The sequence below is a fragment of the Ahaetulla prasina genome, chromosome 18 (assembly GCF_028640845.1).
Source record: "Ahaetulla prasina isolate Xishuangbanna chromosome 18, ASM2864084v1, whole genome shotgun sequence".
Lineage (NCBI taxonomy): Eukaryota > Metazoa > Chordata > Lepidosauria > Squamata > Colubridae > Ahaetulla > Ahaetulla prasina.
Window position 1 is genome coordinate 101664 of NC_080556.1, and position 26899 is coordinate 128562.

At 52.7% G+C, this 26899-nt stretch overlaps 1 protein-coding gene across 1 annotated transcript in view; it reads left to right on the top strand.

The window, feature by feature from the left end:
• Window positions 1-2295: 2295 nt before the first annotated feature.
• KAZN (kazrin, periplakin interacting protein) overlaps window positions 2296-26899 on the top strand; it is a 69848-nt gene continuing 45244 nt past the window's right edge. The window contains exons 1-2 of the mRNA XM_058161202.1: window positions 2296-2427; window positions 8914-9083. Of these exons, the coding sequence (XP_058017185.1) occupies window positions 2346-2427; window positions 8914-9083 (252 nt within the window). The 5' untranslated portion in view covers window positions 2296-2345. The remainder of the gene's footprint in view (window positions 2428-8913; window positions 9084-26899) is intronic.

A 26899-nucleotide genomic window follows, 5' to 3' on the forward strand; every position in this document is an offset into this window, starting at 1 on the left:
CTTAAAATCTAAAGTTCTGATATTGCTTTGGCAACTTCATGCCACTTGAACCACCTCTCGCTATCATTCCCTTTTGTTTTTTGGTTGCGTTTCTTCCGATTCATGGGGGACATCTACACCCAACAGTTGTATAAAGCATTCGTACCAAGTTTGGAAGCGGGGGGGAGGGATAAAATATTTAAAATTATTTAAATTGTTTTTGACACTTCAGTTGTATTATATGTGATTTACATTTTACATTAATTTGTTTATGTGGGAGATAAGAGAGGGTTTTTTGTCTGAAGATGGCTCCTGTATTAAAGTTTGCTGTTCTGTAGTTCTTCATTTTGCCCTTCTTTCTTTCTTTCTTTCTTTCTTTCTTTCTTTCTTTCTTTCTTTCTTTCTTTCTTTCTTTCTTTCTTTCTTTCTTTCTTTCTTTCTTGTCAGAGAATGATGCAAAGACTATTCTATTAAAAACATTAAAATTTCCAATTTGCCATACAAAACTCAATTTGTCATTGCTTCCGAACGTCGTGTTGGCACGATTCGAATTTGCAGCCGGCCCTGTGGAAAGGAGGTGGGGGTTGGCCGTTGCCCACTTTAAAGGAGCGGAGGGTCCCTGTAGATCAGGCAACTCAGCTGGGATCGTCAGAGCCTTTTAAAAGCCTTTTTTCTTTGGCCGAAGAAATGCTTTTAAAAGTAAAAAAAAAAAAAGCCTCTGATGATCATGCAGCTCAGCTGAGCATGGGAGGGGGGGCAGGGATTTTTGCTACCAGTTCTCCAAACCACCCGCCACCATTGCTACCGGATCAGGTGATCTGGTCCAAACCGGGAGCATTTCACCCCTGCTCTGCACCCATCCTCCAGAGCTCCTGCTGTTGGGAACATCTGGGAGATGTGATTCTGGAGGTTTCTTTGGAGGGAAGGACGAACTCGCCTTCCATTCCAGACAGCCTTTCTCCAGGGATCTGAGCTCCCACCCACCCCCACCCCTGACCTCAGTGCAAGATGGTTCCTTGGCAGAAACCGGGGGGGGGGCGCCTTTCTTCTTCACGGGTAAGTCAGAAAGGGCTGGTTTGGCCTCAGAGGCAGCAGTAGAGCTGAACTGAGAAGCCTCGCAGTGACCTTGGTGTTGCGCTGATCCTAAGGGGAACACGAGGGCCAGACTGGAAAAGAGGTGTAGGCAGATTTAGCCGGCAGGAGGAACTGGAGATCCACAGAAAAACATCTGGATGCCTGCAAGTCCAGGCTTGTGTCAGGGGAACTGTGGTTTACAAGTCACTTGCAGTTCTCCATCCGTTTCTCCCGATTCTCCTCAGATCACCCTGCCACAGAAACCAGGCAGACAACAGTCGGTCAGAAGACACCGGATGTGCTAACCTGAGAAGGGGTAGAATAAATGGCACCTTGCAGGGACCTAAGCATCATCTCAGGTGTCCTGGTGGGAGTCTTTTGGGGGGCAGATTCCAGGTAGGGGGGCTTCTGGAGACGACGCTCTGAGGGCAGAAGAGACCGGGCAGCCCTTCTCTGCTTTCCCTCCCCTCCCCTGTTTTCAGGAGGGTGTTTTGCATGACTGACCTGGGAGGAGACACTGCAGGAGGGCGACGTCAGCAGTGATGCTCCTTAGCTCCTCCCCCTCCCCACTTTCAGCCCAGGGAGGGAGGGCAGCAGACCGCTGGAGGAGATGCTGGTGCCGGGCGAGGGGCTCAGCTGCAGGGGGACTGAGAGGACCAGAGAGATGCATTAGGTAAGCAGGGGCAGGGCAGGGGGAAAAGGAGGAGGAGGCTTCCCCCCCCCTTGTATCAGACTCCATCCCAAAGTGCCATCCAGCACCATCATCCTGAGCGTTGTATGGTTTCAGCAAGGATTCCTAAAACTGGTTCCTGGGAGCCAGACCGAGGAGGAGGAGGACGCTGGCCGGCTTCTTGACAAGGCACAGATGTTGCTGTCTGGAGGGGGGGAGGGGTTGGTTTGCTCCAGCTCTGGAAGGGTTTGCCAAAGCCAAAGCCGAGGAGGGGAGCATCCTGTGAGGCTGCCTCACCAAACAAGTTGATCTGCCAATTTTCCCAGGAAGGAAAAGCAACAGTCTGACTGGGTCATCCAGGAGCTTCTGAAATTGACCCCAGGGTCAAGAAACACACGTCTCCAGGGCTTCAGAGGCCTCTTGCTGAAGATGAGGGAGGGAGGGAGGGAGGGAGTTTGGCCACATCAGGTCGGAGGTGAGATTGCCGTCACCACCACCACCACCCTGCTGCCAGGGTGATTGATTTCCTGCCCATTTGCTTCACCAGAGAGGAGGAGGAAAAGGGACGGCTGAAGACCCTCAGGAGAGTCCGCACAACTAAGCTGGGAGACCTGCTAAAGCTATGGAGGCCTCGTCTGGGGACACCACCAGTCCGGTCACCTTCTCGCAGGTGTTCGGCCATCAGTGTCAACTTCTGGAGGCAGGTAAGAGGAGGGGGGAATGGAGGTGGGGAGGACGACCGGCTTCTCCTGCTGCAAATCCCTGGAAAAGGAATGAGCTATCCGAGAGGAGCTTTCTCTATGTCCCGGGTTTGAAAACCGGTGATGCAGAGGGAGGAAATGCTGGTTCAGCAGCCGTAAGGGATAAGATGCAGTGGTGGGCCAATCAAAACATTCTCTACCAACACAGGGATGAGATGGACAACATCCACAGAGACATTCGTGTGTGCCTGCCTCATTGTGCAGGATTTCACACTGAGGCATGTTCAAAATCAGGGCTGCCACTGGATGCACGGACTGCAGCTTCACCCATGTGACTTCTCAGAAATGGAAACTGGCTTTGCTTAAGGAAGATGGGTTGCGTTATGAGGGACTGGATCTGAGCCAAAAGGAGTGGTGGCAGCTGATGTTGTTGTAGCTGTTGTTCCAGCTCCTTCTCTGCCCTGAACAACCAGGAGAGTTCTGGGTTCTGTCCTTCTAGGTCGGAAGGACGTTACAGATCACCCATCCCATACTGCTGGGCATGTGGGCTGATGGGAACTAAAGAGGATTTGGGCCAGTCACATTGCTGGTTCAAGTCCCTCCCTGCTCACCTTCTCCCAGTTACTCCAGGGGTGGATAACGGGGAGTTTCCTGGGTGACCCGGCAGGTGCTACTGGTCTAAGCTGGGCCAATCTTTCCAGGGGGATCTGGGAGAGGCAATTGGGAGTCCCATAAGGTCAGCCTTTTGATTGCATGCTGCAGGGCTGCAGTCCTTAAGGGAGGCAGAGCCCAGAAAAAACAGGGTGATTAATTAAACAGGGGTGGAGGTTAGAGTTAGGGTGGCCGGTAGCAAAGGGCTTTTTCTCTGTTTCTCTAGCATCATACAAATAGGGAGCCCTGCTGCCAATGTGACCCGGCCGAGGAGGAATGAAGGGAAAGGGGAGGCCGGCCGCCACATCTGGCATTTTATTTATTTATTTTTATTTATTTATTTTTCGTATTTCTATACCGCCCTATCTCCCTAGGGACTCAGGGCGGTCTACAGGCAGATAAAAATACATATAAATACAAAATAAAACATCAATTAAAAAACTTATTCCAAATAGCCGAATAATTAAAAATAACAGTATACATAATAAAACCCATTAAAACCAGTTTAAATTTAAAATCTAAAATCTAGTCCAGTCCTGCGCAGATGAATAGATGAGTTTTAAGCTCGCGGCGAAAGGTTCGGAGGTCCGGAAGTTGACGAAGTCCTGGAGGAAGCTCGTTCCAAAGGGTGGGAGCCCCCACAGAGAAGGCCCTTCCCCTGGGTGTCACCAGACGGCACTGCCTAGCCGACGGCACCCTGAGGAGTCCCTCTCTGTGAGAGCGCACGGGTCGGTGAGATGTATTCGGTAGCAGCAGACGGTCCCGTAAATAGCCCGGCCCTATGCCATGGAGCGCTTTGAAGATCATTACCAAAACCTTGAAGCGCACCCGGAAGGCCACAGGCAGCCAGTGCAGTCTGCGCAGGAGGGGTGTCACATGGGAGCCACGAGGGGCTCCCTCTATCACCCGCGCAGCCGCATTCTGAACTACCTGGAGCCTCTGGGTGCTCCTCAAGGGGAGCCCCATGTAGAGAGCATTGCAGTAATCCAGACGAGACGTCACGAGAGCGTGAGTGACCGTGCATAGGGCATCCCGGTCTAGAAAGGGGCGCAACTGGCGAACCAAGCGAACTTGGTAGAAAGCCCTCCTGGAGACGGCCGTCAAATGGTCTTCAAAAGACAGCCGTTCATCCAGGAGGACGCCCAAGTTGCGCACCCTCTCCATCGGGGCCAATGACTCGCCCCCAACAGTCAGCCGCGGTCGCAGCTGACTGTACCGGGATGCCGGTATCCACAGCCACTCTGTCTTGGAGGGATTGAGCTTGAGCCTGTTTCTCCCCATCCAGTCCCGTATGGCTTCCAGACACCGGGACAGCACTTCGATAGCTTCGTTGGCATGGAAATCCTTCTGCGCTTTGGCCCCGACAGAGGCAAACGCTGGGCTGCCTTCTATTAGTTCGCAGCTCCTGTTCAAATGCAGACCCCCTCCATGGCAGCTGGATTGGCTGACGAGAGGAGACAGCCACGTGTTGCTTTGCTAAGCGGGCGGCTGGCCCTGTGGACCCAAAAGGGAGTCTCTTCCTCCCTCACTGGAGAGGAATTGATGCAAGGCAGCTGTCGTCACTGGAAAGCAATGCTGCGTGTTTCTGGCATTGCTTTTGTGGGGTTAATCAGACCGGCCGGAGAACAGTGGGCTCCTCGCCTGTCCCTGCAGGCCATTCAAGCCTTTCCTCCCTGCCAGGCTGGTGCCCACCACGGCTTTCCTTTGCAGGCTTTGGCATTTTCCTCCTTGGCTGGCCACGCAGCCACTCAGCCCACAGCCACTCAGCTTTCTCAGGGAAAAGCCAGGGAGGCCGGAGAGGGACACTCCGAGGAAGAGCCCCAGCAAGGGCCACTCTCCCTCTTTAATGAGAAGAAGGACTAGGGGAGACATGATAACAGTCTTCCAATATCTCAGGGCCTGCCACAAAGAAGAGGGAGTCAAGCTATTCCCCAAAGCACCTGAGGGTAGAGCAAGAAGTAATGGGTGGAAACTAATCAAGGAGAGAAGCAACTTAGAACTACGGAGGAATTTCCTGCCAGTCAGAACAATTAATGAGTGGAACAACTTGCCTGCAGAAGTTGCAAATGCTCCAACACTGGAAGCTTTTAAGAAGATGTTGGATAACCATTTGTCTGAAGTGGTGTAGGGTTTCCTGTCTGGGCAGGGGGTTGGACTAGAAGACCTCCAAGGTCCCTTCCAACTCTGTTATTATTATTATTATTGCCAGCTGCAGTAAAAGAGCTGGGGAGGGGGTTCAGATGCAGTAGAGGATGGGCCTTTTTTATGCCGTTTTGTTTTCGTGAAGGCGACTGAGTTGATGGAACACAAAGCTGCCCTCCCGCCCGCCCAGTGTGTGCCAATTCAGAAGTGGCCCGTTTGGAGCTGGCTGCTTTCCTCGTTGTCTTCATGCAGTTCAGCCACTGCGCCAGCCAGGGTTGCTGGCCTAGAAGAGGAAGCAAGTTGGGTCAGAAGGGCTTTGGTTGGAAGGGCTTTTTGCTGTCCATGGTCTTTCAGGGCAGGCAGACGATACTGAAAACGGACAGTGGCAGAAAAAGGGTTTTCCCGGGACCCTGTGCCGTTATTTGAAAAAACAGAATTAGCAGATTTATTCAAGAATTTAAGACAAAAATCACACGTCTCCCCTGCTTTGTTTAAAAGCATCTTTGGCTACATCGTGACACAAATCCAATTAGCAATTAAAAATACTGGACAATGAGAATGTTTTTAAGCAGCGTAGATTCCTAGGTGAATGAGAGTTTCTTTTGCTAATACAAACTCTTGGGAAAGTCCTTTGCCTTCCTTCCTATTCCTGTGATAGGCGGAAGGTTTCAGCAGGAGGCCTTCCAAGGCCGGGCCAGGCTTTGATTCATACGTGCTGAACAGGCGCAGGAGAGCTGTGGGGGTTTGCGTAACTCACCAGTCACTGCCGCTGCGAATTCTGTCTATTTGACTCCTGCCTTTCCCTATAAGGATCAAGGCATCCTGCTTTGAAATCTTGCAGGGAGCTTTGGGTAGGATATATTTAGAACGTAGAATAATAGGATTGGATGTACTTGCAGTCAAAAGAACCAGCCAGGATCAGTGGGAAAGACCCTCGCGCACCCTTGAAGGAAAAGCAGAGCCTCGCTGTTGGTCAAACAACTTTCCCAAGAGATTCTGGATGCCCCCTTCAAGAACTGATTGATGGAGCTAAACTCTGGAGCTGAAACGCCGATCAAAGCCACGTACAACTCTTCTGCAAGGATTATCTCCTGGATATCCAGATAAGGTCTGGAAGGTGTTTTTATCCACTGGGGCGCGTGAAAACCAGGGAGTACCAGGAGAGGGAGACAGAGGCTGCTTGGAAGAAGCCCCGGTCACTTCTGACCTTAAAGAGGAAGAAAAGTGCTTCTGGTTTGAAGAAAGGATCGGTCCACCTGCCAGGTGGAATTCTTGGGGTTTTTTTCTGAATACAGGTGGCGGCCTGAAATGCACTTTTTCCCTGCAGATGCTCAGGCTACAGCAAGACAGCTGTTAAAGTGGATCCTTTACTGGGGGGGAGGAGGTGTCAAGCTTCAGGAAATTGAGGGTCATTTACAGGGGACGAGGCAAGATCCTTCACTAAGGGCTCTTCATCTTTTAAGGAGGAAAATTCTCCACTGGTAGGACTGTCAAGGAGATGAAGGGTTAAAGCTGAGATCTGAAGCTGTCACCTGCCTTCCGTGCTCTTTCCCTTGGATAGGGCCATTAAGCCTTCTCTCTCTCTCTCTCTCTCTCTCACACACACACACACACAGCTCTAGCGCTGTTGGCTGTTGCTGCTTCTTGGGGGGGGGAAGAAGACCCTCCTTCCAATCCCCATGACGGTTAATCTCTCATTTCCTGGGGTGTCTCTGGTGTAGGGGGACGCTCTGTGAAGCATCAGCTTTTGACTCCTTGACATGTGCTTGAGTCCGGTTCGGTTCCCCAGCAGGGTGCTTGCAGCTCTCCTGCCCACTTCCTTTGTGGGTCAGTGTTGGATGGAGAGGGTGCCTAACATGCTGCCTTGGCTGAGGAAGAGAATTCTGGGTTTCTGCACTCCCCTGCAGGGCCCTCCCCCCCGGAGATGCCGCCAGAGGGGAGAGGAAGGTGGCTTTGTCTCGTTGCTAGGCGTCTGGACCGGCCCCTGCAGAATCTCAGTCTTGCCTCTGAACCAGGGGTCCGCAACCTGCGGCTCTGGAGCCACATGTGGCTCTTTCACCCCTCTATTGCGGCTCAAAATATGCGTCACAACCACCAATGTGCGACATCCACCGTGCACACGATTTATTGAGCTTTTCAACCCCTGGTAGGCCATTGATAAAACCAATTCAGAAGAAAACAGAACTTTTAATTCAACTGCATATTCTAGTTTTCTGGCTGCTCAAGAAATAGGCACAGGAAGGGTTTTGTGGCTCCCGATGTTTTCTTTTCTGTGGGAAATGGATTCCAAATGGCTCTTCAAGTGTTTAAGGTTTGCAGACCCCTGCTATTGGCCAGCAAGGCTCCTTCCCTTCCAGCCCATCACTGGCCAGGAAGGGGGATGGCAAGAGAAGGCAGCCTTCACTTGGAAGCCAGCACCATGGCTTTCTCCAACAGGAGAAAGGCCAGCCTTCTTCAGCTCCAGGCCTTTATGGCAGAGGGCCCTCTTGCTTCTCTAGGGTGGAAAGGGGTCTCTTTAGAGCCCCTGCAGATCCACCCCCAGCCCAGGCCTGGGAAGGCCAGAAAGCATTGAGCTCCCGGCCCTTTGTTGCCCCGCAGGGCGCACCACCTCCCTCCAGGACCAGCCCCGGGACATTGGCCAGGCGCTGCCCCCGCCGGGGTTTCCCTCCTTCCCTCCCGCAGGATCGCTTGGCCACCGCCCGGGGGGTGGGGGTGGGGGCTCCCGCAAGGCCTGGCGGTGGGGCACAAGTGTAACGTTTTCGCCTACTAAACATGAACCTTGTGAGAGACGCCCCCCCACCCCCGAAAGCCACGCGCTCTTGCCCAGCTTTGGCGGGAGAATCCTGCGGTCTTGAGGGGCTCAGTTGAGGTTTTCCGGCAGCTGTGAGGAGAGACCTGGAGAGATCCGGCATAGTCGGAGCGGAGGAGCCCCTGGTGGGAAGCCAAAGCTGCCGGCAGGCAAAAGGCTGAGGGAGCCGCCTGCCCCCTTCCCCGCTCGGCCTTGGCCCGCGGGTCAGCCTGGCATGCCTGAGGGGCAGTCAGGGAAGAGACCGAATCGAGTCCTCCCAAGCAAAGTAAAGCACAATCGGCGGGGATTGCCCGGTGGGAGGGGGCGTCCGCGGGAAGCCAGCCGGCCGGCGTCATGGAACCATCCCGCCGGGAGCCGCGCCTGGCAATTCGGACGCCGGGCAGCCGGTGAGCCCAGCCGCCGCCGCTTCCCCCCGAGGCCCCCTGGGATGCCGTCAGAGAGGCTGGGTTTGCGGGGCGGCTTCTTGGCAAGGGCGTCTGAGGGGAGCCCCTCGGCGTTTCGGAAGGGGGTCGGCCGGCCTTCCCTCCGCGAGGAAGGGCCCTTCGCCCGTTGCTCGGCAGGGCCGGCCCTGAAGGAGTTGGCGGGTGGCGCTGACAGCCCGCCAGGCCCTCCCTCCGCTCCCCTGGGAACTGACTGGCCAGGGCGGGGGGAGGGCTCGCGTCGCGGTTACCTTTTTCAAGCGAGGTTCAGCGCAGGGATGATGAGGGGCAGGCGGCGGCGCTCAGGCACAGCCACCGTTGTGCTGTTGCCCCCTTGCCCCATTCCCGCAGCTGCCTTTCCTCTCCATTTCTCTGGCTTCCTGATGGGAGGTGGCCGGGAGCTCCTCCGCTCTCTCCCACTGCCGCTGCCTGGAGGTGACCCCTTTTTCCTGCCCTCCTTCCCCTCAGCCGTGCAGTCGCTTCGCACATTGAACGACCAGATCTCCGACTTCATCGTCAACAAGGCCAAGGCGCTGGAGGAGGAAGAGGACGGGCACCCCGAGGCCTTCCTGCACGGCGATAGCAGCACCCTGAGGAGGTCCATGTCCCTCATGACCCAGCTCTTGATGGACGCCCAGGTAAGCCAGCCCCCGCCCTCCCCAGGATGGAGGAGCCAGCGGATCTCCTAAGAGGTCCCTTCCGTCTGCGCGCGCGGCCGGCCGCGGCACCCCCACCCGCGCCCGCCCCGTGTGCGGGATCCACTCACCCTGCTAAGCCCAGCTCTCTCCGAATAAGCCACAATCGGCTCGCTTCTTGCAACAGGCTTAACCATGGTTTTGAAACCAGACTGGCTGGGTTCACACACGGCTAAGCTGAAGCCGTCCCCCGAAGGACAGCAAGCGCGATTTGGGAAATCCTTACAGATGGGACTTCAGATGTTCTGTGACCGGCCAAGAGTCCTGCTTGCAAAGACCCACCCTGAGCATGGCAATGTAAATTCTGCCAGAGACCCAGGCGTTGAGATCTACCTCCTCTGCCTCTGCTTCTCTGGAGGGGCCAGAAAAGACTCTGCCCAACCCCCTCACTCCCCTACTTCCACCCAGAGTTCAGGAAAAACCTATTTAGCTTCTCCAATATATGGTTGGCAGGCCAGGAATTCTTGTAAATGCCATGAGGCGCGTTCTCCTGCCTTATCTCTCTCTCTGAGCTGCAATTTTGCTTAACTCCTTCAGCCTGAGAGGACTGTGGGTTCCTCTGGTGTTGGTGTTGATCTCCAGCTCTGCAGAAAACACACACAAACACAGGTGTTCCCACAGAGCTCCAGGACCGGTTCAGCCCCCCCAACCAGCCCCTCATTTGCAAAAGACAGCCAGCTCTTTCTCCCCCTTGTTTTTAGCAGATGCTCAGGTGGGACTAGGTGAGTCTGCCCCGGTCTAGATGCTTGCTGGCATCCGTTGCCTGCCCTGAGGCAGGGCATGTTGGCAGGGGAGGAGGCTAATGAGAGCTGGGATCCAAGCTGCCTTCTCTCTACCGCTTCTGATGTTGCAAGTACATGTTGCAGGCCCTTCTGTGCACAGGCAGCCGAGCTGGGTTTCTGGCTGGGAGCACTAGTGTTGGGAGCGAAGTTGACCCCACAGAAACCCTCCGATCGTTGCAGTTAACTTTGGCACAGGTTGCAGTTTCACTTGGCTCTGGCTAGTTAGCCTGTGTGTTTCTGGAAAGGAGGAGGAGGAGGAGAGCGATCCGTTTTCTTGGCCTACACACATGGGGTGTTGTGAGCTCTAACCATTAGCTTCAGAAGGGAAGGGCCACATTCTCACCTTTGAGCACCAGTGAAGTGCATCTTCAGTTCCTGTTCACCTTCCTGGCCAGGTTGTACCTGAGGACAGGAGGGGAGCAGTTTCCTGGGGCGGAGATCTCCTCCCCTTCGCTCTTTCTCAGCTGAAAGGAACAGAAACACAACCCCCTCCTTGTCCCTCTGTGCTGGCTGAGATGTTTTCAGATTTGTCTTCTGGGACCTTTTCAAAGTGGGGCCCACCTGCCTAGGGAACATCTTTTTGGCTTGACTTGTTCTACGCCTGGATATTTTTTTCATCTGGAGTGCAGAAAATATAATCTGGGATTTCTGTGATTTTTCCAAAGGTGCTTGAAAACCTGAAATGTTTGAACCACGAGGTTAATAAACATCAGCGCCTTGCCACAACTTGTGAATTACAGGCCCTAATTTTCACAGTTGGCCATCAAGATGTAATTAAGGCCACTAGAATAAATCACAGTGTTTTGGAGAACGATTACCTTAATTAATTTGCCAGAGACATTTGCCACCTTAATTAAAAAAAAGAGAGAGAATATCAACTCCTGTAATTTTTCAGATAGAAAAGACTTGATACAGATAGTAAATGTGTTTAGTTTCAGTGAAACTTTCTGACTGTTTGGTTTCTTTTTACTAAAAGAAGCAAAGCAAATTGCAGCACCAAAGGGGGCAATTTACCTGTGAATTTTGGAGGGAGGTGCTTGCAGTGAAAGGCTGCATTTCCCCAGGGCTTCCGAGAAGTGCATGGAGCAGAATGGATTTTTTTCCTTTTCAGTGGCTTTTTTCTGTGACTACCCTGGAGGGGGAATCTGGGACTCAGATGCTGGGTAGATTTATGTCAGATTTTTAGATTAATATTGTGCCGAAACATACCTCTCTGTTTTTAATCATTCAATTTGATGCAAAAGAAATTGCAACAAAAACCGAAATTTCAGCAAAATCCCCACAGACAAGTTTAAAAGATTCAACTTCACCTAGTCCAACATTCTGAAAATTACATGTGTACAATGTGTGTACAGCATACTGTGTGTGTGTGTGTGTGAAAATATCTGCACAGCAATGCAAATATTAATAAAAGCCATGTACATAAATGCGTTATACTATACATTAGGAAGATATATTTGCATAACTGGGATGGGTTTGACAAAAAAAATTGCAACTCCAAATAGACACATGAACTCCGACTGTGTCATAGGGCAATCTGCCCACCCCACCCCACACACAATTTCACTCACAGGACAGCTACAGCACGAGGTTGGAGGGAGAGTCACCCCAAGAGTTCCTAGAGGTGAGGGCAGCTTCAGCCCAGGTCCTGCCAGTCTTTGTCCAGCACCTGCCCATGTTCCTGCTAAGCAGAGTGGCACCGTTGTGGCTGTTTTTCCTGAAATAGTCCTTGTAGTGCCTTGGATGGGCAGCCTTTCCAGAAGGAGGAGGGGCATCCATAGCATGTAAGCAGGGGAGTTCGGTTCCACGCGGAGGCCTCCAGTTTTGCTTCCTTTCACCTGAAAAAGCACCTTTGGGAAAGTCATGTGTCCGGGAAGCAGGAGCTCTGATTTTCTGTGCCAGGGTGGCACCCGTTCCTTTGATCCGAAGGTAAGGGTAAGCTAATGGGCAGCCACACTGCTACTGGGTGAGGGAGGCAGCCTGGTCTGCAGGCCTCGCCTTGAGATCCAGGCTCATGGAAGAAGGCTTTGGATGTCTCACTCCTTCTCCGGTCCTGTTTTGACCCAGGCCCAAGTAGGTGGTAGGAAACTCAGTCAGTATAAAAATAAATAAATTTTATTAGAACAGCTGAGAATTACTTCATTCCCAGTGTAGTTCAACTAAATTAAAGCAAATGCCTCCCAACACAAATTCCTTAGTCCTATCGCAAACCTTGGTCCAATTAGGCAAACTGCCAAAGGCCTTTCTTGGCAAACGTTCAGAAGTCACAAAAATAAATGCAAGACATAGACAGAGAAGAAGATGAAACTAGCAATGTTGTTTTCCGGCAAAGCCCAAACGCCATTGCTGGTCTTTTAAGCCTTATGGGAGGGGCCCTACTCCCGAGTCATCCTCTTTGCTTGAGCTGCTCTTGCCTTCTGGCAGCTCTTCTCATGCGTGCACTACGAACAGGCTCCTCCTGTTCCTCTGCCTCACTACTATCAGTCTCTAGAGGCTCTGGTGTCCATACCTCACTTCCCGATGGCCTTGGCCCTACCTCAGCCTCATCGCTATCCGACTCTGTTGCCAGCTCCGCAAGGCAGCAGTTGCTTGCGAGTATTTAACTTCTGGAGAATTTGAGCTGGAACCATCATGGTGGGGCTGCTCAGTCTGACAGAGTGAGGCTTTGCTCTTACTAAATCCACAAGAGATTGTGGCTTTACGTGGCTCTCGGAGCGAGAACCCACCTGCCCTGAGGATCGACAGCCCTTCCCTCCCTTTGAAAAGAGCACAAGGGAGAGCAAGAGGGGCTTTGGCACAGCCCTGCCATGGTTGGGCTGCCCGGGCCGGAGAGGAGATGATGCCTGGCTTATTATTCCTGGGCCATTTCCCACCTCACATCCCTTGCCCACCTGTGTGTCTCTCCTTTATTTTCCTTTTCTCTGCTTACATGGCCGGTCGTGGGCAAAGGAAAGTGGGCGTTCTCTGGGCAAGGTCAGATCTTAAAATTTTACTTGTACACCATAATGTGGATGATGATGATGATGATGATGAGTAGTTCAAAAGCCCAGAAAGGGAAAAACACAGGGCCGGGGGAGGGGGGAAATCTATCCTGCTGTTGTCATAACAACAAACAATGATTTGAAATGCAAATTCATCCTCTTCAGGCTGCAGTTTCCTGAGATGACAGAGCAGTAAAAAAAATGGAGAGAAATGTTTAGCAGAGGTTGGGCCTCTGAAAATGGGCACGGAGGCTGAAGAGAGCCTGTTATTTATTCTGCGCGGGGAATTACGGCCCCTTATCAGACGTTTAGGTGTTTCTTAGCACAGCAGCCGAGGCTTTGAAACCTGCTTCACGAGGGTCAAGGAGCAGGGTGGAGGAGGCCTCTAGCCAGCACGTCCCGCCACCGGATCCCATGTTGCCTTGCCTGCCCCAAGGGTGGATCTCCCATTCCTCCATCAGAAGCCAAGAACAGCTCTGAGAGATCCTCTGGGCGTCTTTTGCTCTCCATGGTCCTGGAACCAGCAGGGGAACCTCTGAGGCTGGTGGCCAAATCGCCCCTCATCTGCTCTGCCCCTCAGGGCTGCCTCTCCTTCACACACACACACACACACACACACACACACACACACACACCAGGCCTAAGTAGGTCTCCGGTTTTGGGCTCCAGAAGGAACTTCCTCAAGAGGCAACTTCTGTTTTTCTTCTGTGGCACTTCCACATTTCTTTGATGCCACTTCTGAGCCTCATTGACAGCTGGCCAGCCAACAAGGGCAACGGCTGAGGAAGAGCCAAGCGTTTTGCCCATCCTACGGTCCACGTGGATTCAGCCACGTTAATGACAACATTTCCATAAGACTCTAGCTGGTATTATTTAACTTGCCATGTTGTTCTAGATCAGTGGTCACCAACTGGTGGTCCGTGGACCACTGGTGGTCCGCAACAAAATTTTGGTGCTCTGCAGAAAATTTATTTGCATTTTTTATATTGCGCTAAATTAGGGGTCCTCAAACTATGCCCCTTGGGCCAGATATGTGCAATGAACGTTTGTGTTGCTACAGAGAGTCTTCCCCTTCGGGGTCTTTTTGTGTGGGTCGGGATGGGGGCAGAAATTCCGACTTGGGGTCTGCTTTGGCCTCCTGGTGTGGGGCTTTGGGCAAAGGCTGGAGGGAAGCGCCACTGGTGGCAAAGAGCCGGAGGACCTTGTTCCAGTGGGACTGCATCGTGGCCTGGAACTGGCTGACCATCTCAGCCCACTGAGCCTCCAGGCGCCGGTACCTGGCCTTGCACTCCCGCAGGTTTTTCCTCTGCTTGGAAAGCCTCTGCTCATAATCCTCAGTGAGGTGCTTCTGCTGAGCCTCCTTCTTGGTCAGATCCAATTTGAACTGAGCCAGCTGTTTTGCCAACTCTTTTTGGTGGTCGCTGCTTAGCTCCAATAACTGCTTCCTGTTGGGGTCCTAAGGAGCCCAGGAGGGCAGGTGAGGAGTGGCTGGGAGGGGAGAGGCGAGTAGAGGCCGGCAAGCTACCCCTTGATGTGAGTGACATCAAGTTGGCCACACCCACCCAGTCACATGACCACCTAGCCATGTCCACCCAGCCGGTCATTAGGCAGATCATATTAGTGGTCTGCAGGATTTAAAATTATGAAATTAGTTGTCCCTGAGGTCTGAAAGGTTGGGGACCCCTGTTCTAGATGGCCATTTGAGAGCAGGGAAGGTGTTACTGTGGTTTGGTTTACTTCAGAGCAAGCAGCCTTGGCAGGAACAAGCCTGGTGGGGGTAGGCACAAAAGCAGACTTGGTTGTACAATGTTTTTACTTGGGTGCGCTCTCTCTCACACACACACGTACAAAAATAGGCAACCGGACGCACAACCATCCCTGCGTTGCATTCAAGGTAGGGGTGAAATGCTCCCGGTTCGGACCGGATCACCCGAACAGTAGCAATGGCAGCAGGTAGTTCAGAGAACCAGTAGTAAAAATCCCTGCCCCCATCCCCCATCCCAGCTGAGCCGCATGATCATCAGAGGTCTTTTTTCTACTTTTAAAAGCATTTTTTCTTCTGCTGAAAAAATGCTTTTAAAAGTAAAAAAAAGGCTCTGATGATCTCACGGCTCAGCTGGGATCATCAGAACCCTTTAAAAGCTTTTTTTCCTCCGGCGATCCCAGCTGAGTTGCCTGATCATCACAGGCTTTTAAAAGCATTTTTTTATAAATGCTTTTAAGAGTAAAAAAAAAAAAGTTGGCCACCCCACCCAGTCACATTACCCCCCCACCACCAAGCCACGCCCGCAGAACTGGTAGTAACAAATTTTACATTTCACCCTTGATTCAAGATTTTAGTAGGAAGCTCCTGTACATTGTAGGGCTGCCCAAAACCCCGTGAAAGCCATGAGCAGCTTGGCCCCCTCAGGCGGAGCCATAACAATTGGTTATCATTATGATGATGACTCGGCCTGTTGAATAGCGTACCATCCCTGTAACTCTGCCACCCAGCCCATTAAACAAAGGAGAAGCGCAACACGGCCCAGCCACAGGTCTCACCTTGGGGCTGCAGTGACGGGGCAGCTGAAACGGCTCCTTGAGAGCAACGCTTTGAGGGCCATTTTTCCTATGGGACTTACTCCCTGGCCAGGCTTGCTGGCACGCGGGAAGACCATTTCATGCTTTTCATTTCAGTTTCCGTGGCACCTTGGCAGAGCCCAAAAGGAAGCGCCTGCTCGCCCAGGTCCTGGCTTTAAGGGTGACTCAGAATACGCCCTTTGGGCAACTGCCCTGGGCTCTGTCAGTCTCACTCAGAGACAGGTGTGTGGCTGGCAGCTGTCTGAGTCTGGGCTGGAGGCCTCCAGGTGGTGCTTTCTGGGTTGCTCTACCTGATCCAGAGCGAATGGGAATTTTTTTCCCCAGCAGCCACTGGGCGGGCGCTGCCATGCTCAAGCCAGCCTGACTGACCGCCGGGCCTCCTGGCTGGGAAGAGAAAGACTGAGGCTTCTCTGAGGCAATTTCTGCCTTCTGCACCGTCCAGTTTCTCTCTCTCTTTCACCTGCCTTTGATCCAGGGAGGAGGCCAGTAAGGGGCCTGCCTGAGTCAGAGGTCAGCCTTAAACAGACGGCTGAGTGCAATGGATCGCTGGGCCTCCCCGAAGCCCGTTTCTGCCCCTGTCAGGATCCCTTCCAGCAGCATTGGATCATAATTCAGGGAGTCAATCAGCTTAGGGTGTTATGACCCAGGCCCAAGTAGGTAGTATTAAACGCAATCAGTTCAAAAACAAACAGACTTTATTAGAACAGCTGAGAATTAATTCATTCTCAGCATCGTCCAAACTAAATCAAAACAAATTCTTCATAACACAACTCTTCAGTCCTATCACCAACCTTGGTCTAATTAGGCAAAGTGCCAAAGGCTTTTCTTGGCAAAAAGTTCAAAAGAAGAAGACTCCGAAAAGAAATAAATGCAGCAAGACAAGGCTATCAACGTTGTTTTCTAGCAAAGAGCCCAAGAGCCGTTGCTGGTGTTTTAAGCCTTATGGGAGGGGCCAATCATCCCCTGGCCCTACTCCCGAGTCGTCCTCTTTGCTTGAGCTGCTCTTGCCTTCTGGCAGCTCTTCTCATGCGTGCATTAGGAACAGGCTCCTCCTGTTCCTCTGCCTCACTACCGTCAGCCTCTGGAGGCTCTGGAGTCCGTACATCACTTCCCAATAGCCCTGGTGCCATCTGCCTCCGACGCAGAGCCCTCATCCGGACCTTTCGCAGCCTCCAGGACTGGCCCATGTTCTTCCTTAGCCTCATCGCTGTCCAACCCCTCTGCCAGCTCCGCAGGCTGCTGGCGGACCACAACATAGGGCTCCAGGCCCAGGTCAGCCCAGAAAACCGGGGTGCTCTCTGAAAGAGCTGTGGGGAAGGTCACCAAACCGTGAGTGGCACTCCAGTTGATGCCGTGGCTCAGGGAGACCTCTGCGGGTTCCTCACAGCATTTTGCAGCTGTGCCTGTGGTGCGACTGCAGAGGTGGTTGCAGGGTCCTTCACCAGAAGGCCAAGCCTCGGCTGGTTAAGATCCAGGGAGGCCAGCAGAGACTGGCCTCCCTGCTACCCAATCGGCCCTTGAAGCAGGGGCTGCAAAATGGCCCCTGTCCTCCCCCTGGTCCTTCTGGTGCTTGGTTGTTCACCCAGCTGGCCTCTCCTCTCTGTGGTTAAGCAGCAGCTGCTGCTGCTACCTGTACCTCCACGTTTGTGTGTGTGTGTGTGTGTGGTTTTGAAATTGCAGTTTTTTTGGCTGGCCAGAGACCAAACAAATAACTATTGAAATAATTAAATCTTCCTGCTTATCTTTGTCTTGAGTTTTTCTTTTGAGTTTTTCTTCCCTTCGCTGGCCTCCAAACAGAGAGCTTTTATCTGGCAGGTTTATGGGTCTCTGTCCTGCCCCTTTCCTAACATTGATTACTCTTGAAGCTCTTCAATTATTTTCACAGGGCTCTTCTCCCTCCCCAACATCCTCCCTCCCTCCCTGATTATTTATTAGATGTCATTCGGGATTGCCAGAAGACAAATATCCCTTTGTCTTCTGCAGTTTGTGAGGAAATCTCTCCAGACTGGTCAGCCAACTTCTCTGCACTGTTTCTGGACAAAAGAAGGCCACATTCTTGGGAGCCAGTGTAAAAATATTCTCTGGTTTGAAAGTGGGTGCCGTAGCTTTCGGGGTCCACGCTTCTCCTCGCCTCTGCCAAGTGTTTCTTGCTGCTGAACAAGCCACCAGTCGGGGCTGTGCCAAAGAGTATAGGAAAAGCCATGAGAGAGGCTTATTTAACAAATAATAATAATAATCCTGCAATGATACCTGTAACATATCCACATCTACCTATCCCAGGTCCTCGGATACCAGCTAGACAAAAATGCCAAATCCAGTCTGAACATCTGGGTGACTGTGACAAACTGTGATGATGATGATGATGATAATGATGATGATGATGATGATGATGATGATGATGATAGGAATGCTTCGGATGAATGCTGAAGTTTCCCCTAGTTTTCCTACAAGAACATAGAATAACAGAGTTGGAAGAGACCTTGGAGGTCTTCTAGTCAACCCCCCTGCTCAAGCAAGAGACCCTATATACCCGTGATGCCAAACCTATAGCATGCGTGCCACAGGTTGCACTTGTAGCCATATCAGTGGGCACACGAGCTCAGCTGATTTTTGGGCCCTCTGGGCCAACTAGAGGTAGGGAAACAGGCTGTTTCCTGCCTCCGGAGGGCCTGGGGGTGGTGGGGAAGGCCCATTTTTCTCTCTCACCTGGCTCCAGAGCCTCTCTATGAGTCTAGGGAGGGTGAAAACGGCATTCCCCACCCCCCTGGAGGCCCTCCAGAGGCCAGAAATGCCTCTCTAGGAGTCTCTAGAGGCTGGAGACAGCAAAAAAGTCACTTCCTGTCCAACTGGAAGTTGGCAAACGGGCAGTTTGGGGGTGTAGGGAACGCCATTTTCACCCTCCCCAGACTCATAGGGAGGCTCTGAAGCCAGGTGAGAGAAGAATAGGCCTTCGGGGCTATCGTGTGCTAGGAACAGGTGGGAGGGGGGTCACATGGGTGGGGTGCATAGAATTATGGGTGTGGGCATGTACGCGCACAACCCCCCTGCCCCTCCACCTCGTGGCACACGATGGCAAAAATGTTAGCCATCACTGCTATATACCATCCTGGACAAATGCTTGTCCAATCTCAAAACCTCCAGTGATGAAGCACCCACAATTTCTGAAGGCCAGGCATTCCAGTAGTTAATTGCTCTCACAGCTAGGAAATTTCTCCTTAGTTCTAGGTTGCTTCTCCTTGGTTAGTTTCCAACTATTGCTTCTTGTCCTGCCTTCAGGTGCTTTGGAGAACAGTTTGATCCCCTTGTCTTTGTAGGAGCCCTTCAAATATTGGAAGACTGCTATTATGTCGTCATCCCCCAGTCCTTTTCGTTAGACTAGACAAACGCTTCAGTCTCCAATTCCCTGATCATCTTAGTTGCTCTTCTCTGCATGCTTTTTAGGGAATGGGATGCAATATTCCAATTATGGTCTTTCTAAGGCTTTGTAAAATGGTACTACTAGAACTAGTAGCAGTCTTTCTCCCAGCCAGCTGATGAAAGAGAATATGGCAGAGGTTGGGATGTGTGTGTGTGTGCCAGAATTGAGGATGGGGGCCGGAGAAAGAGGAGGCAGAGGAAGATCCCCCCCCCAGAGGGGCTAGTCCATGAGGGGAGCATCCACCTGCTTTGCTTTCTCTGGGTCCAGGACTGAGACCCCAAGGGGGGGCCTTGACAGGAACTCCTCAGGCCAGGTGACCCTCAGCCAGGGCTTAGAGGGGTTGAGGTTCCACATGACCCAAAAGGAAGCAGGAAACTCACTGCCTGCTTGACATGCACATCGTGGCTGGGTGGTTTGCTGTGGAAATAATTAGCCTTTTTTTTTTTTTTTTTGCAGTTAAGCAAATTTTCTGCCGCAGTCCTCAATTTACTGCGCTGGGATAAATATCGAACTGGCACCCAATCTGATCATTCTCACGGAAGGCCATCTTTGCAGAGTCCTTTATTCTCCCTCCTCTTCCTTTTTTTCCTTGAGTGCTGTCCATGTCTTTGGTACAAAAGCCCAGGTCATCTCGCTGGCTGTCCAGACAATAGCAGTGAAAATATTTTAGGCGAAGGGAGGAAAAACAAAAAAAATGCCTCAGGGAAGTCATTCGATAAATGTGTGTGCAGCTTTTAAGGTCTCCTTCTTTCTGTCCTTCACTGCAGACTTTCCGGGCTGGATGAACTTGCAAATGGGGAAGAGCTCCGGAAAGAAGGAGGCAGCAGGTATAATAGGCCGGTGCTCTGTTTCGGCATTGTGGCTCAGTGCAACTGGGATTTGGGTTCTGGTTTCCTGGTTACCAGCTGGGGCATCTCTGTGTGTGAGAGAGCACCAAGGCCTGGTCCTCCCCAAATCCCGGGGTGCCCTGAACCTCAGCTTGTGAGCACACATCCCCCCCCAATGGTGCTGGGTGCCCCTGCTGTGCATGGCTCGTTAGCGAGGGTCTCCGTCTTATTCTATCATCTTCCAAATTGGGTCTTCCGTGAAGCCCTCTCAGACCGGAGGTTCAGGCAAGCCAGGTGTTGTGACTGAGGCCCAAGTAGTGATTACTAAACACAATTCAGTCCTCAACAAACTTATTTTATTAAAACAGCTGAGAATTAATTCATTCTCAGCTTAGTCCAAAACAAAATTCTTCATAAACAGTCCATCGGCCTTATCTTGGCAAAAACCTCACAAAGTTCAAAAGACGCTGACAAGAAACACGGAAATCAACGTTGCTTTCCTATGGCTCGTTGCTGCTATTTTAAGCCTTATGGGAGGGGCCAATCATCTCCTGGCCTTACTCCTGAGTCGTCCTTTTTGCTTCAGGTACTCTTGCCTCCTTGCAGCTCTTCGCATGCATGCACTATGAACAGGCTCCTCCAGTTCCTCTGCCTCTCTGCTGTCCACCTCTGGAGGCTCCGGAGTCCGTGCATCACTCCCAGATGGCCCTGGCCCCATCTCTGCCTCTGACACAGAGCCCTTGTCCGGGATTTCCCCTGACTCCAGGACTGGCCCATTGTCCTCCCCAGCCTCCTCACTCTCTGACTCCATTGCCAGATCCGCGGGCTGCTGGCGGACCACAACACCAGGATTGCAGAATTGAACGGGGCGTTTGCCCACCGAGGCCTCTCAGGCAGAAGGCCAGGGACGCATGCCAACTGTTTGTTGAGGGCAAATACAGTATACTAGTGATAATGTTCTGGTGCAAAGTATCACATTTATATTTTAGAGACATACAAATATTTGCAAACCACATGGTCTAAATCATTGGGGGCTCAAGAGCCTGTTTTAATCCTGATTAATTTAATCCCAATAAATAAGTCCCTATTTAATCCCATAAATAAATAAATAGATTAAAAGAGTTTTATTGTAACCAAGCAGGCTGCAAAAACTGCGGTGGGCTTGGTTTAGGGATGATTTATTTGCATCGTGGTTTATATTCAGTCATCTGTGATTCTGAGTTTTTGCTTCTTTCTTGTTGCTGGAGACCAGAACAAAAACGATTTTGTTTTCCATTTTTGAGTCTTTTAATTATGAAAGGTGCCGGTACAAGCAGGGAGGGCAGAGGGGAACCATCTGGGCTTCTTGGTACTCTTAGTGGATTTTTTGCCTGTCAGTAGAATTGAAGGGAGAAAAGGCAGGTGTGGGGGGGGGGTGGAGACGACCCTTTGATCTGTTTGTCTACATTATAGAAAACTGATCGGAGGAGAGCAGCACCTCCGTTTGTTCTGTATTAGGCACGGTTCTATTTCAGGCGTTTGGCTCCTTCCCAGCTTCCAGTTTTCCCAAATTCATGTTTAATTAGCACACATGCTAAAGGCCACTAATTCCACCATGGCGGATTTGCAGCTTTCCAACGTTTGCGGTTCTTTCCATTCTGGTGAAGCCTCCTCCCCGCCCCTGCCCCAACAATCTTAGTCCACATTTGTGCTGTGAGAAAAACAAAAACTGGCCATGATCATTCTGGTATCCGATCGCAGTTCTGTTTTTCCCCCTGCGTTGGACTGCTCCATCTCCATATTGGCAAAACACTGTGCAGAAAACAACACAATGAAGGTTTGCACAGTCCCCCACCCCCCAAAAAATCTGCCCAGTTTGCAAGATGAAGGGAGAGGGAGGGGCAGAGTTTCAGGCCACAGTTACATCTGGGATGGCTTCCGAATCACAAGGTCATCAGGAAATTAAGTCCAAAGGACTCCACACTTTGGGGGTGGGGGGGCGTGGACCAGGAGAACAAAGATCCAGGTTTGAGCAGAGTAGATAAAATTAGCCCCTGTGCTGTATAGACCATGAATGATGACTGATGCCATGTGTTAATCAGGGGTGGGTTCTATTTACCTTTATTACCGGTTCGCATCATGCCCGGGCGAAGTCTCTGCGAATGCGTAGATCGCTTTTGATGACGTTTGGATCAGTGGGCGGAGCCTCCCGCCGGTTTTACTACCGGTTCTATAGAACCAGTCCGAACTGGGGGAAACCCACCACTGGTGTTAATGCTTCAGGCAGACCAACGGGGGACTTCGGGGGGAAGGCCCCTTCTTGTTTCAGAGGCTCCCACGGTGCAGCATAGACCCACTCGGCAGTGCCCAGGTTCGGTTCCTGAGATGTTGTGGAGGGGGCCACTGGAAAGACTGCTTCCCTCCCTCCTCCCCGGAGAGCTGCTCTGGCCCACTCCATTCTGCAGGATATAGCAGCTGCTGGGTCTCCTTCCAATCTCCCCACTCCCCCAGATCTAAGGCGGCCGGATCAGAAGAGCCTTTAGGCTACTGGGTGGGCATCGTCGGACCCTCGGTCTGAGGTCTTGGCTCCCCACCTTGAGTGCAGACAGGCGGGATACAACTCTGCAGTCAGACTTTCAGCGAGGAACCTGTGTCCTGGAGTAACAGGTGGTATTATGGGCTAGCTGAAGATGGGCCCCATTGACAGCAATCAAAATTGTTACAGCCAAATTGCCTGTTTTCTTTCCCAAAACAAGCGACATAATTTTGCCCTGACATACCGCAAATACATCCGCCCGCTGCTCACCCTACCACAAGGAACAGGGGGGCCCTAGCGGTATGTGTGTCATTTGCAGAATGCAACACAGGAACACAGCGCTTCCTATAGCAACCTTGGTGGCTTTGTGATGATTTCGTGGGAGAACTATGGCTGCAGCCCAAATTTCTTCAGAGAGAGAGAGAGAGAGAGCGCCCCCCCCCCATGATCTGTCCACCTTCTTCGGGAATCGGGGCCCCAATGTGAAAGGAGAGGAAGGTGGTTTGCGAAGGAAGAGCCAGATGGGGCCCAAAACGGAGGGTGCTGGGCACATGTCAGGCAACTCGAAGCAGGGCTTGGTTCTTGTGGCCATCTTGACCAGGCCGGTCATTTTCTTTTTCAGCCTTCTGGTGAGCTGAAGCCCTGCGGACGCTAAAGGCCGAAAGAGGGGCTGCTTTCCCAGGGCCTCTGTGTGCCTTCCCCCCGCCCCCACTCGGGGTCCGAGTCCAGGAAATGGCCCTGATGCCTCCTGCTGTCAGGCCGAGTCCAGGAAATGGCCCCTCTGGCCAGTGGGAACCGCCATCGGGCTCTTCCGGGGCCAGGCCTTAGGGCCCCTCTGCAGGCTGCTGGGGGGCAGCCGGCAGCTGTTTGGCAAAGGGGAGCCAGCTCTGGCAGAAACAGATGGAAGCAAACATTTATTTCTATGGAAACGCCAGAGGGGTGGGGTGGGAGTGGTTTTGCTCGCTCTGCTGCAGAATCCGGGGAGGCTGTTAGGCCTTTTGGTGTGTGTGTGGGTTTGTGTGTAAGCAGAAGAGCTCCCAAGCTGGCCTGGGGTGGGGGTGGGGGCCGAGGAGCTGAAGAGGGAGAGGTTGGCCCATGTGGAAGGTCAACTGCAGGTGCCACAAGGCGCCTAAATGCCACACATGGCTTCTTGGCTATGACTGTGTGGCAGGAGACTGGACAACTAAGCCATAACCAGGGTTTACAAACACGCCAAGTTCTGTCTGGGCAAACACACAGAGGTGTTGGCATCGCACCTTCCTTGACCTGCGGAAAGGCAAGGATGGAGAGGCTTGGCAAGGGGAAGGCTGGGGGTTTTGTGGATTGCACATGCGGGGGTTGGGGGGAGGCAGCTCTTGTGCTTCAGAGGGCAGGGCAGGCATCCTGAGCAGGCGTGGGAGGGGCAGGACAGGAACTAGGATGTGCTCTTCGATCACAGGCCTTTCCGGGGGGGGGAGCTATGTGGGGGGGAGCCCCCTTGAAGTGGGGAGCTGATGGACCAGAATAGAGCCGGAGCAGTGCGGGGAGGTGTCCCAGTTGTCCCTTCTCTTAGGTTCTTACATTAGCATCATGAGGGGGGGGGTGAGATGGTGCCCCCGGTCATCTCAGCAATGGGAATGTGGCAGTTGCTTTAAGTGGCCGGGCCTGGTCAAGGACCCAACCGAGAAACATCCAATCTTTATTTTGGCAGGAGTTCTTGCTTTTTTTTAAGAATAGCCTCCACGGCCAGCCCCACAAATACTGCGTGACGGCAGTCCATCCCTGATATCATCAGGGGAGGGGTAGCTCTGGCCAAGGTGGTAGGGCAGGGAAGCCTCCTAAAAGCATTGCAGCTGGATTGAAGGTCAGAGGAAGGGAACCCAGCATCTCCCTCCCCCCTCCCCCCTCCCTCCAGCAAACGTGGTGGTTGAGAGCTGCCTGGGAGCAGAAGCCGTTCTGGCTTTCTGCAGCCGCCGTCAGCCATTGGTGCCATGTGCGGCTGCTGCCATTGGATCTCCAGCAAATATTTTTGAATGCATAAAACAATTCCCTGACGTGAGCTTTGTTAGCATTGGCAGGGGAGCTGGAGGGGAGGGGGAGAGGAGGCTCCTTCGGTCCCAGAAGGGGGAGAATCCATTTACTCTGCTCAGAGGAGGAGGAGGAGGTGGAGTCACTGGCCAGAGTTGCAGTGCAGACACAAAGCCAGCCGGGCAAAGGAGCCAGGGAGCCCCCCCTCCACCGCCTGGAAAAACAGCATTTCCCACCCATCACTAAATCAAGGGGAGCTCTTGCCTTGATTTAGTGATGAGAAGGCCAAGGTGTGGGAAGGAGAGGGTCCCCTCTGGAAGTGTGGTCTACTACACTGTGGCAGAGTGGGGTGTGAAAGCCCCCCCCCCCGCCTAGGGCCTGACTCCCAGGGCTGCTAAAGGAAATAGCATCTTGAAGAAAGAAGGGGGCAGCAGAAAGCCTTCTGCCCTATTGTGGGGCAGGAGCCCTCCCGTGGCCCGGATAGGCTCCCTTGGATGCCGTCCCTCTCCTCCTGAGGGGGGTGGCAGGACTGGGGTTACTCCTGCAGGGGGGAAGAGAAGGTCCCCCCCCATTGCCAGCGCTCCTCAAGAGATGGGAAAATGGCCGTTGTCAGGGTAACCACAGGTATCTCTTCAGCCCCCCCCCCTTAGCAGGAAGGCGGTGAAGCTCCAAGTCGCCACGGAGGAGGCGAGGGGCAGCCCCATGGTCAGGAGAGGATGGGCTAACGGATACCCAGATGCACCTGGGGTTCCGTCTCCTCCGGAGGACAACCTGAAAGAAATCTGCAGGTTATCCAGGCAGAGTTTGGGGGCGACTGGTCATTGGCTCCCCCAAGTGTTGGCATGAGATGGGATGCTGGCCAGAAAGCAGCAGAAGGGAAGGGCACTCCAAACCAAGCCTTGTATCACCAGGTGGCTCCTCAGCTGAGACCCACCTTGGCTGAGGCCAGCCCAACTAAGAGAGGCTGGGGGTGGGGGGGCGTTGTGGGTTTGACTGGGCTGAGTATGGGCCTCACACCTCACTACCCCTCTACCAAACTGTCCGTTTCCCACAACTTCCAAGCATAAGTGAGCCAAGCAGCACTACGGAGCGAAACGGGTGCCAGACTGGCCCCAATCCAGATGGGAGGGGAAGGCTTTCCAGAGCAAGATGGCCTTGGCACAGCTCCACTCTTGGGGAGGAGGGCAGGGCTGGCATCTCTGGGGCTTCGGGAGAAACTGGTTAAGAGGTGCATGAGGTGGCTGCCCTGACCATCTTTGCAAGGTGTGTGGGGAGAAGGGCAGCCCCCTGCCAACTGCCTGCCAGGAATACCCACCTGATTTATTGTTGACCTTTTAAGCAATTGGTTGTCCACGGAGGGGGAAATGCGCAGGTTGGGGGAAAAATCTGATCCAGCCTCGTGCCAGTCACACCCACCTTGTCTCGCCGGTCCCTGGCCTCCTTCAATGGGGAGAGCCTGGACAAAACCTGAACTCGATGTATTTTCATTTAATCTCAATGTAAGCTTAATTAAAATGGAATTAGGCAGTTGATGTGATTACTCCCCTGTGCATTTGATAATTTTCACTCTTGTATCCCATTAAGTGCTGCCATTTGTTTCACCCTTGCGGGGGCTGCATACACTTGGGGGGGGGCTAGGGACACCCCCAGCCAGTGAGCAAAGGGGCAGTAAAGCTCACAGCGCCCAACATGCTGGACGACCGAGAGAAGACGGAGCCAAGGGATGTACCCTCCTTGTAGCGCAGGAGCCCCAAGCCCTGGGCTGTAGATTGCCACCGGGCCGCAGCATGTCAGAAACCAGACCGCAGAAACAAGCAAAGCCCCATCAGTGGAATGCAGGCGGCACGTGAAAACACACCCCCTCCGGTCCACGGGAAAGCCTCCCTCCACCAAACCCATCCCCGGTGCCCAAAAGGTTGGGGGCCACTGTTGCCGTGTGTTGTGGTCTGTCAGCAGCCTACGGAGCTGGCAACGGAGTCGGACAGCAATGAGGCTGAGGTGAGGCCAGAGCCATTGGGGAGTGAGGTGCGAACTCCAGAGCCTCCAGAGACCGATAGTAGTGTGGCAGAGGAACAGGAGGAGCCTGTTCCTAATGCATGCATGAGAAGAGCTGCCAGAAGGCACGAGCAGCTCAAGCAAAGAGAATGACTCGGGAGTAGGGCCAAGAGATGGTTGGCCCCTCCCATAAGGCTTAAAACAGACCAGCACTGGGGTTTGGCCTTTGCTGGAAAACAACGTTGTAGCTGCGTCTTTTGCTTCGTCTACGTCTTTGTTTTTGTGGTTTCTGGACGTTTGCCAGGAAGGGCTTTGGCAGTTTGCCTAATTGGAGCAAGGTTTGCGCTAGGACTGAGGAATTTGTGTTGGGAGGAATTTGTTTTACTTTGAGTTGAGCTGGGGATGAAGTAATTCCCACCTGTTCGAATAAAGTTTGTTTGTTTTTTCAGACTGAGTTTATTATTACCTACTTGGGCCTGGGTCACAACACCGTGCATCTTGCGATATGGGCCGCGACAGGTTCTTCATTCGGGCACCACACATTACAGGAATGGACTTTTTGTGTTGGTGCAATTGCACAAGGGCTCGTAACTTACACAAAACTCCAGCCTTTGCATATCATTCGAGCGCAGCCGATGGGTCTGTTGTGACCGC